This window comes from Cucurbita maxima, unplaced genomic scaffold, assembly GCF_002738345.1.
Source record: "Cucurbita maxima cultivar Rimu unplaced genomic scaffold, Cmax_1.0 Cma_Scf00002, whole genome shotgun sequence".
NCBI classification, from domain to species: Eukaryota; Viridiplantae; Streptophyta; class Magnoliopsida; order Cucurbitales; family Cucurbitaceae; genus Cucurbita; species Cucurbita maxima.
Window position 1 is genome coordinate 6,125,598 of NW_019272018.1, and position 17,762 is coordinate 6,143,359.

At 35.7% G+C, this 17,762-nt stretch overlaps 3 protein-coding genes across 3 annotated transcripts; 1 reads left to right on the forward strand and 2 right to left on the reverse strand.

The window, feature by feature from the left end:
• Positions 1 to 17: 17 nt before the first annotated feature.
• LOC111465745 (probable galacturonosyltransferase 11) lies at positions 18 to 4,190 on the reverse strand. The gene is made up of 2 exons (XM_023110269.1): positions 3,567 to 4,190; positions 18 to 1,622 (listed from the first exon to the last, which is right to left on the reverse strand). The coding sequence occupies exons 1-2, from the start codon at positions 3,717 to 3,719 to the stop codon at positions 168 to 170; spliced, it is 1,608 nt and encodes a 535-aa protein (XP_022966037.1). The 5' UTR covers positions 3,720 to 4,190; the 3' UTR covers positions 18 to 167.
• Positions 4,191 to 6,557: 2,367 nt separating this feature from the next.
• LOC111465801 lies at positions 6,558 to 8,213 on the reverse strand. The gene is made up of 3 exons (XM_023110314.1): positions 7,631 to 8,213; positions 7,462 to 7,547; positions 6,558 to 7,096 (listed from the first exon to the last, which is right to left on the reverse strand). Exons 1-3 carry the CDS (start codon positions 7,947 to 7,949, stop codon positions 6,806 to 6,808), a joined length of 696 nt encoding a protein of 231 aa, XP_022966082.1. The 5' UTR covers positions 7,950 to 8,213; the 3' UTR covers positions 6,558 to 6,805.
• Positions 8,214 to 12,155: 3,942 nt separating this feature from the next.
• Positions 12,156 to 16,444, forward strand: LOC111465755 (squamosa promoter-binding-like protein 6). Its single transcript, XM_023110270.1, has 4 exons — positions 12,156 to 13,762; positions 13,968 to 14,104; positions 14,187 to 15,014; positions 16,203 to 16,444. Exons 1-3 carry the CDS (start codon positions 13,107 to 13,109, stop codon positions 14,996 to 14,998), a joined length of 1,605 nt encoding a protein of 534 aa, XP_022966038.1. The 5' UTR covers positions 12,156 to 13,106; the 3' UTR covers positions 14,999 to 15,014; positions 16,203 to 16,444.
• Positions 16,445 to 17,762: the final 1,318 nt, after the last annotated feature.

Consider the following 17,762-nt stretch of genomic DNA (forward strand, 5'->3'; position numbering starts at 1 on the left):
AAAAAAAAAAAAAAAAAAAAAAAGAACATTCAATTTTCTGATCTCAATAAACAAGGGCGGAGAAAACAAAACCTCCTAACATACTCAAAATTGTCTACTTTTTGAATCTACAATGAAAGCATTGGTGAAAGGTACTGGAAGTGCCAAATGAAAGTAGTACTTCACTTTTAACTTGTAATGCAATCTTCAAAATAAGGGTGGCTTTGGTTTATATAATGTTTCCAGAGAGGTTTGTACCTTGTTATGCCCAGCTTCATCCATGGCTTCATGTTTCCATTGAAGTGAATTACAGCTGCGCTCTCGATCAACCGGTTGTCGATGTTCAGGTCATATCCTAATCCTAAGACATGCCATCTCCGGTCTAGTGGCTCCGTTAGCCCGTAGAAGGTTAATAAACCAGGAGGAAGAGTTCCTGGCTTCCAAAGCAAACCGTCAGCATTTTGTTCCTGCCAGTAATGATACCGACCAGTTACGTTTGCTTTCCTCCATGCAACGAGATCAAAAACATTCATTCCAAAGGCCCATCCACATGCCTGTGGATCGAACTTGGAGCTTATGATCGAGTTGGAGAAATTCAGGTACTTGTAGTAACGATGAAATGCTTCGAGGCAGGTTTCAACTGCTCCATTCACGTTTCCATGCAAATCGAGAGAAAATAGTGGCGTGAGGTCTTTCTGGACTACAACATCATCATCAAGAAATACTACCTTCTCTAGCTGTGGATAGATCTCTGGAATGTAAAACCGAAGATGGTTCAACAGCAACAGATACTTCGGGTTCCGCAGTTTCGGTTCAACTGCCAAATCTTGAAGCCCTCCAAAATAATACGCTCGTGTATTTGGATCGAGCATTTGTTTCAGAACAGGAGCATAAGAGGCATTTAGCCAAGAGAAGTCCTCAATCTTCTGAACTTCTATTGTGGATCCTTTAAAATCATTACTAAGGAACCAAGACTGCATAGCTCCATAGTTGATCTCATTTGTGACAATGTGGAAGACCAACTGTTTTGGATGATCAGCATTCAAAACAGTAGAATTGACAACAACAGACGTCGCCAAGACATTATCCGAAAATATGCAAAAATGATAGAGATTATTATCCACGACACGCTGGGAGTTTCTCCTTTCATCTGCCTGTTCTTGAAAGGAAGGATATCTCATCCAATCAGCTATGAGTTTCACATTTAAGCAGTGAAGACTCTTAGGAAGAGCTTCAGCTGCAAGTTGCCCGAACACTGTGCTCTGGACCGTGGCAGCGTTCGCCCGCTCTTCAAGGGCTTGAATATGAGACTTCATTGTCATTATTGTCGTTGAAATATCGTAATGAGTGTCTTGAGCCTTGAATATTAAAGCGGACAGGCTTTTGATTATGGGTTCTGCTTCCTCTAGAGTGATGGGTTCCCCTCTCATCACAGCTTTTGAAAGCAATAGCTGAGAACTTCTGATTTTAGAACTCAGCTCCCAAGCAAGATGAAGATTGCTATGCTCTTTGGCAATAACAAGATAAGCTTTCGCAAGTGTGATTTGCTCCGATAATTGTCGGGAAAACGATGTGGCACTCGATATTTCTTCGGTGAAATTTAATCTGTCATGAGCAACTTGTTCAATTCTTGAGTTTCTCTCCTGCAAGAAAGAGTGGTCATGCAAGGAGTCAGCTACTCAACATTTAAGCCGTAATATGCAATGAAAAAGAAAAAGGAAAAACCATGAAGAGGACTGAAGCACTACCAGCAACGTAGAGCTTACGTGCTGCTAGTCGGACATACGCAGAGCTTACGTGTAACGGTGCTGTTCATTTTACTCTCGTAAATTACGATGAGTTTCTTTTCCCTTGCACATCTGCTCAACTTAGATGACTGACCATTGATGTTTTATTCGATTTGAACTACATATATTCTATAAGATGATAAACAACTATTTACTACAGTCCAAATTTGCTGTAATACCGTGAGATTCTACACCGGTTGGAGAGAGGAACAAAACATTCTTTATAAGGATGTGGAAACCTCTCCCTAACAGACGCGTTTTAGAACCGTGAGGCTGACGACGATACGTAATAGGCCAAATCAAACAATATTTGCTAACGGTGAGCTTATGCTGTTACAAATACCCTTCCTGTTTAAACCGCTTTTATCTTCTATATTTCTGTATGGTATTTGATCGGCAGCCAATGCAATGCAAATCAATTATACAACCAGAAAAGAACAATATTTAAAAGTTTTACCTCATTAAACAACAACTATATTGTTTCAAAAACAGCAGAAGTAATCATCGTTAAGAGTTGAGCCAGCGAGAACGTATGACATTTTGCATTGCCTCATACGAGTAATCTGAACCTATATTTTAATTTGCTTTCAAGTATTAATGTTCAACCAAATGGTGGTGATTATCACCAAAAACATGTCAGAACCATGAAACTGATGATCTGTAACAGCCCAAGCTCACTACTAGCAGATATTGTCCTCTTTGGGCTTTCCCTTTCAGGCTTCCCCTCAAGGTTTTTAAAACGCATCTGCTAGGGAGAGGCTTCCACACCCTTATAAAGAACGTTTCGTTCTCCTTCCCAACTGATATGAGATCTCACACTCCTCATACCATTTTCTAAGCAAAGCGTTCAAAAGCCACGAAAATGTATTTGTGATGTCCCACATTGGTTGGGGAGGAGAACAAAACACCCTTATGGAAACCTTTTCTCCTAATAGACGTGTTTTAAAGCCTTGAAGGAAAGCCCGAAAGGAAAAGCCCAAAGAGGACAATATCTGCTAGCGGTGGATCTGGGCCGTTACAGTATTCTTCCAGTTATTCCAACGAGAGATCAACAATTTAACAAGAGAAGTGACACGCACCCCCGAGATCTATTTTGCTTAACTTTAAGGTATCTTGTGTCCATCCAAACCTGCTCTACTTCAAACAAATAGTGGCAAATCTCTTATTCTTTAATACTCTTCTTTCCACATTCATCTGACCACATTGCTTAACTTCAACCATTTCTATCTCATTGGCAGAAGAGTCTAAACAGCAAATTTCCTCATTAATTCTCACATCAGATGAGAGTAAATTCCACATCAAGGTTTAAACAAGTGTAAACAACAAAAAGGTCTCCTAATTATTACCTCAGCTACTCCATAGTTGTGGTCCTTTGTGAGAGTAGGGCCACCTAAAATAGACTATGTATAGTACACAATCGATTCAAACCAAACTCCTAAACATATTAATTAAGCCATAGAAGACACTCTTTACCTACAAGATTGCTTCACAAATTTGATATCCATGAATGGATGAACAGAACTGGAAGCGTATAATGACAGCCATTGATAAAACCACATTACTATCCAAGATTCTTATTGCTAATACCACGATAAAACTAATGGAAATATACAGGGAAGAACAACATGATTATATCATGTTGAGCTCAGAAACCTCAAATCAAAGCAACAACAATTGAATTCATAAATGTAAGAGCAGCAGAGTAGGCAATGATTCGGCAAAACACAAGTTGGAAGAAATCAATACAATCGAAATCGAGAAGTTGAAAACGTAAAAGTAAATTAGGAGGAGGGGCATTACCAGGAGGGGCTGTTCGATGCGATCTTCACTCTGGTTGTGATGAACTACAAACAAAACGAGTCCTACGATTGTAAAAACCCCAAAAAGCGCCCAGATCCAATGCGTAAACCTCCGTCGAACCGGGCGACGGAAGTCGGCAGGCCGCCGCCTCATTTTCACGGATCACTTCCCCCGATTCAACACGAAATCAAGAATCCGAACTGACCCATCTCCCAGATTCAATCAAAAGGTAGAAGAAGTTGGAGTATTGAATCTACAATCACTGTGGGCCTTAATCTCGATCAAGTCAATAGAGGCTGTTCAGTTGTGAGAAATGCCCACCTTTTTATTGAATCTAAAAACCCAAGAGAAGGCAAAGAATAAGTACCCAGAATCAGAATCAGTCTACAAGGCAATGACTAATAAGAGTAAGGCTGATCTGTATGAGCTATAGCAGTAATGAAATTCATAAATTCACAAAACGGTCTCTCCCAAAAATGAAAAGGGGGTCTGAATGGAGCATAGGCTAAGGAAACGCACAGCTCATGGGAGCATGTGCTGCGGTTTTGTAGTCGCCTGATGAGCCAGCGAGATTAAGTTGAATTGTAATTACCATGTAAAATGCTAATTCTTTTGGCAACACGTTGCTACGTGTCACAGTCATGCTAGTTCAGGGCGTGTTGCCCATGGCAAGTCAAACCCTTGTCATGTCTTTTCATTCCAGTGTTTTTACTTTTTGAAGTTACAGAGGATACGACGCCTCAAAAATATCATGTCTAAGCCTGCCAGACATGAAATACCTCAGAATGTACTATAGGCTGATATGACTAGTTGTCAACTTCTCCCTACCTCTACCCAAGGTTATATATGATAAGTTGTTGTTATCTCTCTCTTGCTTACTTATATAACGTCTCTTCCAAAAATCTCTCTTTCTAAAATCTCTCTCTACCCTCGTTTTCTAAAATCTTCTTTTAAAACCGAGGCTAGAGGCTCGATCATACGTCACTTGGCCGTAGGCGACACAAGGGCAAATTGGCTTAGCTCACTTGTCGTTAGAAAGTGAGTGCCGCACAATCGCTAGTCCGGTGCTTTCAAAAGTGCGATTGTGTCACTACACTACCCAAACACATCAAAATTTACCATTTTTTTTGCCCCCACTAAGGATTTTTCATCTCCATTTACTTCTGTTGAAAAGAAAAAAAACTTACTTTGTAACCAAATTGAAAATTTGTGATGATTTGCTTGCTGGGTTTTTTTTTTTTAATTAAAAAAAGTTAGTTTCATTCAATTTTGTTATCTTTTTTTTAACTTATGTATATGAAGATTTTAACCTACAGTCCCAAAAGAAAAATTACAGGTATAAATCAACCATCATTGAATACTTGTACATTACAATTAGACGTTAATTTAAATATACGAAATAGTGAAGAAAAAAACAAAATTGAAAGACCGAGTTAGGTTGATTGTTGATACGACATAATACGATTTTTAATTATTACTTCGTAAGTAGGAACAAAAATAACTTCACACAAACAACTATATTTGAATGATGTCTTTATAAAAATAAATAATTGAACTTTGCTCTTAAATTCATTCATAGTTAACTACCTAACATGGCTTAATAATTTATAAAATACTTACCTTTTATAAGTATATAAAATGTATACCTTATTTTTAAGTATATATAAACTGTCACATCCATATGAAACATATCCACGTTTCATATGGTTTAATATGACTCAACAATTTAACGGTTCGGCTCCGAACCAACTAGATGTGTTCGTGATTTATTATATTTTGTACATTGGATTTTCTTTTGTTAAAAAATAAATTTATTATACTTGGGCAGATGAATGTGAGAAGGAAGATTTTTGTTGCACCCAACTTGGAAAAAGAGAGAATTCAATGATTTAAGGCAACTTTAATCAGCCACTGAGTAAAAGAAAAGAATATGTTGCAGACTTTGCAGTGAATAACAAACAAAGCCCTGCGCCGACACACAGCATTTACTTCTGAGGGCAAACCAACTAAGCAATGACAAGCTCTTACAGGCAAAACCCAACTATTTCTCTGAGACTAACTTGGGATGGCTTACAGGCCCAACCACAGAAAGGATAGAGAAAGAGTGTAGCCAAACAACCCACAAGAAAATAGGTAGAAAGAGTCTTTTCCTGCTAAATTTTGAGGTGGGGACTTCTCAGTTATCAGAGCCTTGACTACAGAAAAGAAATGTATGATGTGAAGGGCACAAACTTTGATTAACTTAGGCTGGCTGTTTCTTTCAGTACCTGTCGGAATCCAACTGGTTTTCCCTTACCAGCGAGCTTCGAGTTAGATCTTTACATACTGAGAAGTGTGCGGTTAAAATGATCCACAGTTTGGCCAATACTATCTCATAAACTAGTCAATCATCAAGGCTTTTCCGTGTGGGCTTCCGCTCAAAGTTTTTAAAATGTGTTTGCTACGGAGAGGTTTTCACACCATTATAAGGAATGTTTGGTTCTCCTCCACAACCGATGTGAGATCTCACGCTGGAGAAGCTTGAAAGGAAAAGCCCAAAGAGGACAGTATCTGCTAAGGCTTGGACCGTTACAATTTAAACATAGCTTCATAAAGAAAAGACATATACCCTCAACGAAGAGGTCACTGTTTTGAATCCCTCACCCCATCACTCCATAGACTATTGAACTAAAAAAACTATATCTATTCTTTAACGAATCTTGCTGGCCTAAGTTCGTGCGACCAACCTTTCGGCTTTTTCAGATGTACTGGTCATGCATTCTCAAACTGAACATGATGAGAAAGCAGAAAGAAAGTCTAACAGTGATTGCAATGGAAGGTGGAAAACTCTGCTCAGTTAATTCGACTTCAAAACTTATCAAGGAAGATTCTTTCCAAATATCATTTTCAATCAGTTTTCACTTTTTTGTTCCATTTTTACCAAGAAATCTATGGGTTCTAATAATCTCATGTAAAGGACAGAGACAGCAAAAGCTCACTCCTAAATGCATGAATGATAATCATCTAGCTTGGATCAAATAACAAGAAGAAAGTGGAAACAGAAGATCCATTTACAAATTTCCACATCATTTTCTTTTTGTGGGTTTCTACTTTTGAGTAATACAGCCACTCATGATCATAAAAGAAGCAAAAAGTGAGGTCAAATAAGACTTACAATATCAGAAGCCTCACAATTTCCATCTTGTTTTCCTCCGCACAAAAAGCAATGGCAGCTGGAAGGAACAAATTCTAACACAGATTCAAGCCAAAAGCCAGAAATTCTTGTGACTTTTTGTAGTGATCAAATACCCTCCTAGTTTCTTGCTCTTCCTCCTCACCGCAATGGTCGGGCATGAAGAGTTTTGGATGCAGTACTCCACAATCCCGCCATGACTCCTTCTCTTGTTTGTACTGAACTTCTTTACCAGTGACCAGAATGGTGACTGCTTTCTTTGCCCAAGAACCAGCAAAGACACTCGCTGTTTCTTTGCTTCTTCCACAATGACACGACCCATCTCCTTCCCTTGTAGGAATTCCATCTCCACTTTAACCTGAAATTAATCAATAACGCATCCCACATCACTTTTGTTCTAAATTATCCCAGTTGGGTTCCTTTTTAGTGCCAGGTTTCTATAATTAACTTCGTCTGCTTAATCAACATTCACCTGATATCTAAGCCAAGAATTTCAAATTTGCGCCATTCACAGATAGAACAGAACATTGGAATGATTGATCTAACGGAGAACATCATCCCAATTAGCCATATGGTATAGATTTTAAAAGCAAAACTAACAGAGCATATTCTTACACTAAACTTTGATTATGTATTGTTGTTCAGTGTTATCTGTCAAGAACTCTTCCTTTCATCCATGTATTCTCCTATGGAAAAGAAGATGGAAGGTATGAAGAAACTTACCCCTGGCCTTCTCATTTGGCACATATTCTTCATACACAGAAGAAGTTGATAAACCTTCATGTCAAGCATTTCATCAAACACAACGCCTGCAAGACATCAACACCTTCAGAAAATGAGCTCCCAGCAAAAACAGCTAATCGACACAAATAAAAGCTTGTATTATTTTAACCTTGTTTTGAAGACTTGGCAACATGAAGAAGAATAATAGAATCTTGATTTTGAACAGCATGAGACAAAGCCCATTCAAGAGCCCCTTTGCCCCCAAAACTAGAATCAACCACAACCATGATTCGATTACCAATCTCAGCCACAGACTTCGCGCTGTCCGTGCAATACTCATCCGCCCCATGCCCTAATAGCTCCTCCTTCTGACAAGTCTTAATCAAATCGCCGGTGGGTCTGGTTCGAATCTGCTGGAAACAGACCTTGAAACAAGCCGACGATTGAGAAACTCTCAACCTCTGCAATCGGGTGTGTTTCTTAGCCATTTTCCCGTGATGGGTTGAAGAAAATCAGGTACTTATAACTATAAGTCGTAAGAGGAATGACATCAAAGTCTAGATACGCCATGATTGCCATTTGGAATTGAAAAATGTTGGGTTCGTTCATCTGGCAGTCCAAATTCATCAACGGCGTTGTTCTTGCTCGATTTTTCTTCGTTTTCTTCAGGATGGTTGGGCACCGCTTTGAACGTGCTTGACATGAAATTGAATTAATATATTGGTTCTCTATCCATTTCCATTTCCTATTGCCATGCAATGCTTCCACAATTTTTTAAATCAAATTCTTTGGCGTAATACATCAAACAAATCAAATTTTCATTTTTTATTATTATTATTATTTTCAATTCTAAATTAAACGCATTAAAAATACTCAATTATGTGAAAATACCATTTTAACCTCACCACTCTAGATTACATTCTATTTTAAATTTTATAATTCTAATAAATCTTAAATCAGTTATATCACCCCCGTTTGAAATTAATTTGTATCAAACTTTATTAAATAAAAATGATAATTTTTACAAATAACATAATAAAGTAGTATTTAAACCATAAATATGATTCCAGGACAGATAGATTTGTTAACATATTGGGATAGGTAGAGTCAATTGGGGACACTCGTATGACTCGAGAACCCAATAAATTCGGACCACTCACTCCATTAGTTTAGGTTGGATTGAATTAACTCGACCAACCCAAAATTATAAACGAACCTAACCATCTTAACTACAATATCGTTGTTAATATAGACTTCAAAATATTATTTATTAATAAAAACTATAAATATGCAAAGGTCAAATACGTCATCTACCTGATATATTTTTTTTTTCCACATAAATATTAGAATTATTTTAAGTACGGATTTATTAAATATTTCCGCACGTCTGCAAAGCCCAGATTATTCGTAGTTGATAATAAACAATATTTCCCAATTTGAACACGTATGAATAAATTAGTTTAATAATAATAATAATAATTATTATTATTATAATAAAGAGCAGTTTATACAACTTATTATCAATTTTAAATACTATAATTAATATGTATTTTATGAAATTATAGGAACAAACTTTTTATTAATAGAAAAAGAAAAAGAAATTAAGTGGGAAAATACCCAATAAATTTGATGGTGGAGATCCATATGGTAGGGAGATTTGCAATATGAAGTGGAATGTCAACCTCATTATTAATATTCTAGAACTTCAAATTTAATTGCAATCCAATTTATTTTAAATATATCAAAAGATCCTTGAAAATAAAATATCCCAAAGTTTTTTTTTTTTTTTTTTTTTTTAAATGTATTCATAACGTTTATCCAAAGTTTGGTGTCCTTATTTTATTGCTAACATTTCAAATGTGTGTATTTTAATAAATAATATTAAAATATAATCACATGAAAATTAAAAATAATTGCTGGTAATTATTTTATAAAAAATCACTCTCAAATGGGATAAAATAATATATTATATATGGTAAATTAAAGTTTAAATTAGAAGGAAAAAAAACCATTTACGATATATATATAAAAATAAATAAATAAGTCATATTATAGGGTGGGCTCATTAATGGGCTTACCCAATTTTTTCGGCCCAACCAAACATTTTGAGGTTCAAATTTCTCTATTTAAAAAAATATTATGATTTTAGAAATAAAAATAATTTGAAAAAGTATAAAATAATTTTTTTTAAAAGTATAAATGTTTTAAATCCATTAATACAATAATAATGGGAGGGCATTGATAGTGATTATATGGTCAATGATATTTTTGGGAAATTAAATAAATTAAAATCTTGTTTAAAAAAAATTATTATAATGTGGGTCCTTTTTAATTTGTACTTGATATTGATGAAAGTATTTATTTCTTTATTTATTGTTGGATAATAATTAAATTGTGAAAGAGCTTTGATAAAATAAAATAAAATAAAGAAAAATCTTTATGTTTATTTATTTCTTTTAAATAAAATTGGTTTTGTTCAACTAAAAAGTCTAGGTAAAGATAAATTATTTTATAGATTTTTTATTTTATTTGTAACATTAAATAAATAAAAAAGGAAATTAAAAAGGGTATTCATGAGGAGGACGAGAGGCAGCTGTTTGTGGGGGAGCAACTACCACCTTGTTGGCTTCATTAAATAAACTTTGGTCCATAGACATGGGAACTTTCAAAACTCCATAATGTTTTGTTTTTTTTTTCCTTAAATTCTACGGTTAAAATCAATTTTTTTTTTAAAGATAATTAATAGTGATATGGAATATAAAATTAATTAAATTAAAAGAAATGGATAAACCTATGTTCATATTGTTCCTAAAAGGCGAAATCTTAATTTTTAAATGTATAGAAACTCTTTTTTTTTTTTTTTTTTAATTATAAGAAATCAAGTTAATAATTTAAGTTATAAAATATTTATATTAATCTATTTAATTTAATATCATATATATCCATACGGTAAAAATAAGGTAAATGAACATTTAATAATATTTACTGTGAGTTATTATTACCTGGCCCACTTGTTCTATATCTACCAACCCTAAGGGAGGGGTCCTATCTTTTTAACTTCTTGTGGGGGGTAAACCCTCCCGAGTGTGCAGTAAATTTAAGACGTTCGGCTGCTTAAATTCAAACCATCTAAATCAATGCTTTATTGAAGTGTTCGACTTAAAACAACAATTACTTAATAAATAAATAAATTATAAGTTATTTGTGTATTCAATTTAAAACATTTAAAATTTTAATTTTGTATTAATTAAACTCCTATAAATTTAAAATATTGAATTTTAATACTGTATACACGTTTTATCTATTAAAAAAAAAAAAAAAATCAGAACAGTTGGAACAGTGAGATTCGAAGGCACTTTCTTTCAATTCATTCTCCATTGCAATTCGATTTATATACTTATTTGATTCATTTAGTTCATTATTATCATCTTGATTTATGTATGAATATAAATGTAGTTTTAATCCAAGTATGAATATTGATGTTGCTATTATGTCTAGTATCGTTATGAGACGTGGAGTGAGTGCCATCTTGTATTTGCTCGGAATCGAGATTTTATAAACACTTTCGTTATAGTGATCGACTACTACCTATGATGTAGAAGATTGTGTCTTTTTAAACCACCCAAATCGTTGTGTTTCTTTATTAGTGACCCTTTAAATTTTTAGAAAATAGGTGAAAATAGTTTTAAATTAGAAATTATAGATGAAAGATTTGTTTAAAATTAATATTAAAATTATATATATTATATGTATATAAAGGAAAACCAAAGAGAATATACCAAATGTAATTTATTAATGATTAAATGTTTGAGAGAGAAAAGAGATGGGAGCGTTGGATGAATACTAAGTATATAAAGTTGAAAATATTAAATATATAAAGTTAAAAATTGGAGGTAAAATTATTAAAATACGACAGTGGATGTGGGGCCTGTCTTTTAGATCCCGACATACAAAATAAATAAATAAATAAATAAGTTTCTTAATTGAAATTTCATGCTTAAATACTTGTCCCTCTCACCTTATTTATTTCCACTATGAATGGTCCTTCTCCTTCTGCCCCCTTTTTTGTTGAATTTTCAAACAATAAAAGTACGAACTTAAAAAAAAATATAAAAAAAATCATTTTTGGCTCGTTTTTTAGATGTTCCCCGTTTTCAAAATAGATTATTTTTCCATTTTTTAAAAAGAAAAAGAAAAAATCCCGAGTTGAAATGAAGGGCTTAAATGTTACCGACAAAATATTTAATCATATTGACCTACACTAGCCAACTTTTTGCTCTAATACCACTTGTTCGGGGTCTTGTTCCAAGTTCTTCGAATCCACAAACGGTGATATTTTACTAATTTAACGATTGCATATTGTGCATAGACATGTATGCACTCGAATATTTAAAACTTTTGCATAGCTAAGGAGATCAATATCTGTGTGTCTACGATCAAAACTATCAAACCACTCATTTTGGTACTCATTCAAGGATCCAAATCAACTAATTAGAGGGATTTACATGGGGGCATTGCCGGGAATGAACCTTAATCGTCTTGCATTTATAAGAAAAAACTCAAGGAATTAGGAGAATGGTTGGATTTCAAGAAACTATTTAAGAGAATTGCTACAAGAAAATGAACAGTCTTGCACTGTTGAAGCTGTAGAAAATATATAAAAATAATTCAAAGGGAAAAAAGAATAAAATGGTGAAGATAAGATTAGGTAGGGAAATTGGGAAGGTTTAACTGTTTAATAACCAAATGATTGAGGAAAGAAAGAAACAGGTTTTTAATTTGTCTTAAAAGCTTTGGGTAATAATCGTTGACCGAAAGCAAGGTTGCCTCCTTGACGAAGACAAGGCCGTGAAGGAGCCAAATTGAGTGGGGGAAATACCAAAACAATTTCTATGTAACTAATCAAAGCAAAGCAGCTAACTCGTTTGGGAAAACGACTGCTCTGCAAACCTCAAAACCGTTACCTTCTAATTCCTTTTCTACGCTCTGTTTTCAATTCTTGTGTCCCCAGAAATGGCAGCCACAAGCTCATAAGCTCTTCCATGGAGTTTGTGTAGCACACCACAAATATCTTTGGCATTAAGGAAACCCCATTTCAGCCCTTCTTCATAATACCACTTATGAACAGTGCGCACTGATAAAGTCACCTCTTCTTTCTCTCTCTTTCTCTCTCTCTCTCTCTCTCTCTCTCCATTGCAGTAACTTTTATGGTCTTCCTTCTTATAGCACCCTGATGGCTTTTCGAGCTCTTCTTTCTCTGGGACTTTCTTTGCATTCAGCTTATTGCTTCCTTTTTTGTTCTTGATTTCTTCCTTTTCCTTTTAATGATTCCCGTAGGGTTCATAGTTTTCGGGTTCATTTTGTTGCTTTCCAGCCCTGTGGTTCTCTGAGATCTGATTCTTTTTGACAGATTCTTCTTCTTTTTCTCTTTTAGCTAAACCCATTTGGGGCAGGCTTGGAAACCTCATATGGGTATCCTTTTCGTTGTGTTCTGGTGGGGTTTTGGAGGTTTTGAACAGTGATTATGAAGGATCTTTCATGTTTAGCTACTGAACTGCAACTTTTCTTTGAATTTTGGGGTAATTTCAAGGCTATTTTCTTTTCCTTTTGGGGCGAGCTTCTACTGATTCATATAGTTTTCTGTAATGGAGTCTTGGAGTTATGTTTCTGAAGGAAAGGGATGTATGTCTGATGAAATGAACTCACCTACTAGTTCGCTTGCAAGAAATAAGGATTCTGCGTTGGGCTGGGACTTCAAGTATCCCTGCAATTTCAGTAGCACTATGTTAGCAACAGGTCAACAGGTTAACAATCAAGGTTTTGGGGAACTTGTTTTCCCAGAAATGATTGGGAAACAATTACCTGACATTTGTGATATTTTGAGTAGCAAGGTTGTTGGTGGAAGGTTTCTGAATCCTGCTGTGAATTCCTCCAATGCATTTCTGGGGGAGGATGAATCCACTTCAAAGCTCTCTGGCTCTATTGTTGACTCTAGCGGCCGAGATTCGTCGTTTATCGATTTGAATTTGGGGAGATTTGCTGACCAGAGGGATGCTCGTGGCTACAAAATTTTCAAGGGAGCCCCTATTGTATCATCGTCCGAGTCGTCGATGCCATCGAAAAGGGTACGATCTTCCGGGTTGAATTCCCAAACTTATTTCTGTCAAGTTTATGGCTGTAATAAGGATCTCAGCTCCTCTAAGGATTACCATAAGAGACATAAAGTTTGTGAAGCTCACTCAAAGACTGCAAAAGTTATTGTGAATGGCATGGAACAAAGGTTTTGTCAGCAATGTAGCAGGTTAGTTCATTTTCATATGTCATAATCCTATGTGCTTACTTACCGAATAACATCATCATGAACTTTACATTGAACAAAAAGTAAATTGGGAAGAAGGGGCACTTACCCAAGTTGTGGCTTTTACCACTTATGCTGCTCCAAGGCCCCCACACACAGATCATTAGTATTGTTGCTGCTATAATATGTATTAGCTCTTGACTTCCAGGTTTCATTTGCTAGCTGAGTTTGATGATGGTAAGCGCAGCTGTCGTAAACGCCTTGCAGGTCATAATGAACGTCGAAGAAGGCCTCAGGTGGCTCTAAACTCCGGCAGGGCAGGAAGGTTTCTTCAGTCATTTAATGGTATTAAAACTGCATCAATCTCTCTATTCTTAAACTTGCTGTGTAATCTCTGGCTTTCTGCTAATCACTGAATAAAATGCAGGTAGCAGGCTTCAAGGAACACCAGCAACGTCCTTTATCTGCCAAGAGATATTACCAGGTGGTATTATGCATCCAGAGAAATATGGAACCAGTGATTGGTGTAGGACTGTGAAGATTGAAGACAAGAATGAATATATGCCTCTGTCTGCTGTTCATGTTCCTAGTGGTCACCTGCATTCAAAATCCCTCTTCTCTCCTTATGATATTGATACTCAAATTCCCCCTTTTCATGACAATGGACTGAATGCAGCTGCCACAAACATGTTCAAGGAGAACACTAATCAATATCCTATTAGTGTAGGAGGTGTCTTTAATAACCCCTCATTAGGCAGTGAATACTTCAGTGTTTTTAGTGCAGCAACAACCGACAGAATATCAGGATTATCAGACTCCGGTTGTGCTCTCTCTCTTCTGTCATCTCAAACACAAAACTCCTCAACTCATTCATCAGGGATTCCCATTGCTCGTCCGTTGGTCTTGCTCGAGGGCCAGAATCATTACAGCATGAGTCAACTTTCTGAGAAGCTCATGGGAGTAAGCTCTCAGGTTTCTGTGAGTGGAGTGTCTAATAAATTCAATTCATCAGGGTTGAATACTCTTGGTCCCATATCAACACCTGAAACAAGTGATGCGGTAAACTTTGAAAGTACAAATCGTATTTTCCATGTGTCAAATTTGGCTGATACTACTGAAGGCAGCCCCACCATTGACTTGCTGCAGCTTTCATCACAACTTCATCGCGTGGAGCACGAGAGGCAAGTTATGCAGGTGAAGCAAGAAAGTAATGCTTTCTGCTGCCTCCGGATCACTTAAATTTTATGCAAAACAGGTACCTAAAAATGATTCTCTTGCAAAACTGGATTTTTGTATGTTTCCCATGTTTGTAAGATCGACTTGAAGGAGTTCCTCAGAAAATTTCTGAAAATGAATTTTTTTATGTTTTCCATTAATTTCTAAACAAAGTTACCTTCGTTTCTCCGATTGCAAGCTAGATTGTTTCACCATGTCAATTCCATTAACATAACATGAAGATCTAGAATGAATATGTGATATCCCACATCGGTTGGGGAGGAGAATGAAGCATTTTTTATAAGGGTGTAGAAACCTCTCCCTAGAAGATACATTTTAAAAACCTTGAAGGGAAGCCCTCCCTTCAAAGGGAAAGTCCAAAGAGGACAATATCTGCTAGCGGTGGGTTTGGACTGTTACAAATGGTATTAGAGCTAGACACTGGTCCCAAACGGGGGTGGACGTTGAGCAGTGTACCAGCGAGGATTGGGCTCTGAAGGGGGGTGGATTGTGAGATCTCACATTGATCAAAGAGGGGAACGAGTGCCAGCGAGGACGTTGGGCCCTAAAGAGGGATGGATTGTGAGATCCCACATCGATTGAAGAGGAGAACGAAGCATTCTTTATAAGGGTGTGAAACCTCTCCGTAACATATGCGTTTTAAAACCATGAGGGGATGTTCGGAAGGGAAAGCCCAAAGAGAATAATATATGCTATCGGTCTGCTTAGATTGTTACGGAACGTATGACTAGTTAGCATTAATTTATTTGATATGGCCCTTACCCATTTACATATTTGTTAAATTTGGAATCTTTCTTGTTGTCAATGATTTACTACATTCCTGAAATATGCACTTGATCTGTGATGGCCATTGGAAAGCACGTGGTTTTAGCTTTTTAAATTTGTTTCTTAAAAGGCAATAGCAAGTTAGCCGTCCAGATAGACTTTGGACAATCTTTGGTGCTTCTTAACCCACCAATGTAACTGAATATGCTAAAGAGACTCCTTAGTGTCTTTTATGAAGATGTCTCTTAGGGTTAATGATGCTATTACCTTCACTGAGTCTTTTATGAAGGATGGTTTAACTTTTTGTTTGTTGTTCCTACCATCTGCTGGTTGGCATTGAACAAAAGCATTCTACAATCTGTTTATGAACCTACAAAAACAGGCTATGTCATGGCATTTTCTCAGATCCTTGAGTTTTGACAACAGATTCGTATTGGAACAGGTGGCGTGGCAGGACGAAGTTTGTGCTGACTATGAACAATGCAGTGGATTTTGATGCATTGGTGTTGGAAGAGCTGTTGTAGGGGTAGGGTGAGGAGAAGAACTCCAGAATAAAGTAGGCACGATTTATTCCATTTTCATATGAACTAAACTTTGTTCCACAAACGTTGATATGTTGGTACTATTCTTGGACCATTCTTGAAGTATTCTATTATTAAGCTTTGAGATGTCTTCTGATGAATCTTTGCGAAAGATAATACTTCTATTTCTATTTTCAGCTAAGCCATTATTGAGCTTTCCTTTTCAGCACCCAAATCTCTCTATTTGGTCTAGATAAGTTAAGAGACATATGAACTTGATATATTATTGTAGATCATATGGATTTCTTATTACCAAATGATTCTACAAGTTTGGTAAGGTGCCTGTTTATAGTTGCAAGGTGACAAATGCATCAGTATACCAAATGAATTCTTACAAATTTTCTGATGCGACTACGTGAGCATAACTTAATTGATTATCTTGTGTGAATCAATCAAGAACAGAGACCCAAAAAGCTCAAAAGGAAGAATAGAGTAAACTTACAAAGCAATAAGCAATCATCATCGATTGTGAAGGTGTATTTCTTCGAAACCATGTAGTCAAAGCAGCTACAAGCAGAGTCCTTAAAGGAAATGCAAGAGGCCAAAGGACCCAAAATCCGATTGATATTGCTACGATTGTAGAGCTCTTAGTCAAATCCATCGGGAACTCTGATAGTCTTGGACGATGATCAAGTGGTACTGAAAAAATGGCCTCCACATTTCGAGGAAGTCGAGGTTTCAGATGGTGGGGATGACGATGTCGAGTTCATCACTGAGAAGCGGGGTGGGAATTGAGTCCGCCATTGTTGACTGTAGAGGAAACAAGAAACAGAACTGAGAGAAAGCGAGCGAGAATTTTGATTTTCGGGCAGAAGAAGCGGGTGAAGAAATGAATATGCCATATGACACGTGGCACGTTTCGTTAGCACGGAGACAACTTACCATTATTTTTTTAGGTCAAATTAAATTTTAAACGAAAAAAAAAAAGTTTGAAAAACTATTTATAATAATTTTATCAAATTTTAAGAAAATTTTTAAATTGATCTATTATATATAAATTTAATAGATTTTTAAATTTTTAAAAATTTAAAGATTAAATTTGTAATTTTGATAATTTATGGACCACATTGACATAAACTTCAAAATTAAGGAATTAAATTAACTTTTTAGTTTCAATATTATAATATTTATAAAGTAATGAAAATAGAGAATTGACAACTTAAGAATAAGATACCAATTTATTTTAGTTCATAAATTTTAAAGTAAAGGATTAACATTAATAATTAGCAAATTAAAAAAAATTAACTTACCTCCAATAATAGGCAGTTCCAAAAGGATCTAAATATAAAAATAGAAACGAACAAATTATTTAAAGCTAACAAATATTTTTAAATTTGGCTTTTAAAAAAATTAAAATAAAATCCCTAACCGAAAGAAATTGGGCTCGGGATGGCTTAGAGCTGGGCCCTCTAGTGGAACAA

Coding starts and splice junctions, on each gene's coding strand:
- LOC111465745 (XM_023110269.1), bottom strand. CDS start 3,719: ATGAGGCGGCGGCCTGCCGACTTCCGTCGCCCGGTTCGACGGAGGTTT. Junction 1,623..3,566: donor GCATCGAACAGCCCCTCCTG/GTAATGCCCCTC, acceptor TCTTTCTTGCAG/GAGAGAAACTCAAGAATTGA.
- LOC111465801 (XM_023110314.1), bottom strand. CDS start 7,949: ATGGCTAAGAAACACACCCGATTGCAGAGGTTGAGAGTTTCTCAATCG. Junction 7,548..7,630: donor TGCCAAGTCTTCAAAACAAG/GTTAAAATAATA, acceptor GATGTCTTGCAG/GCGTTGTGTTTGATGAAATG. Junction 7,097..7,461: donor GCCAAATGAGAAGGCCAGGG/GTAAGTTTCTTC, acceptor GATTAATTTCAG/GTTAAAGTGGAGATGGAATT.
- LOC111465755 (XM_023110270.1), top strand. CDS start 13,107: ATGGAGTCTTGGAGTTATGTTTCTGAAGGAAAGGGATGTATGTCTGAT. Junction 13,763..13,967: donor TTTTGTCAGCAATGTAGCAG/GTTAGTTCATTT, acceptor CTTGACTTCCAG/GTTTCATTTGCTAGCTGAGT. Junction 14,105..14,186: donor GTTTCTTCAGTCATTTAATG/GTATTAAAACTG, acceptor AATAAAATGCAG/GTAGCAGGCTTCAAGGAACA.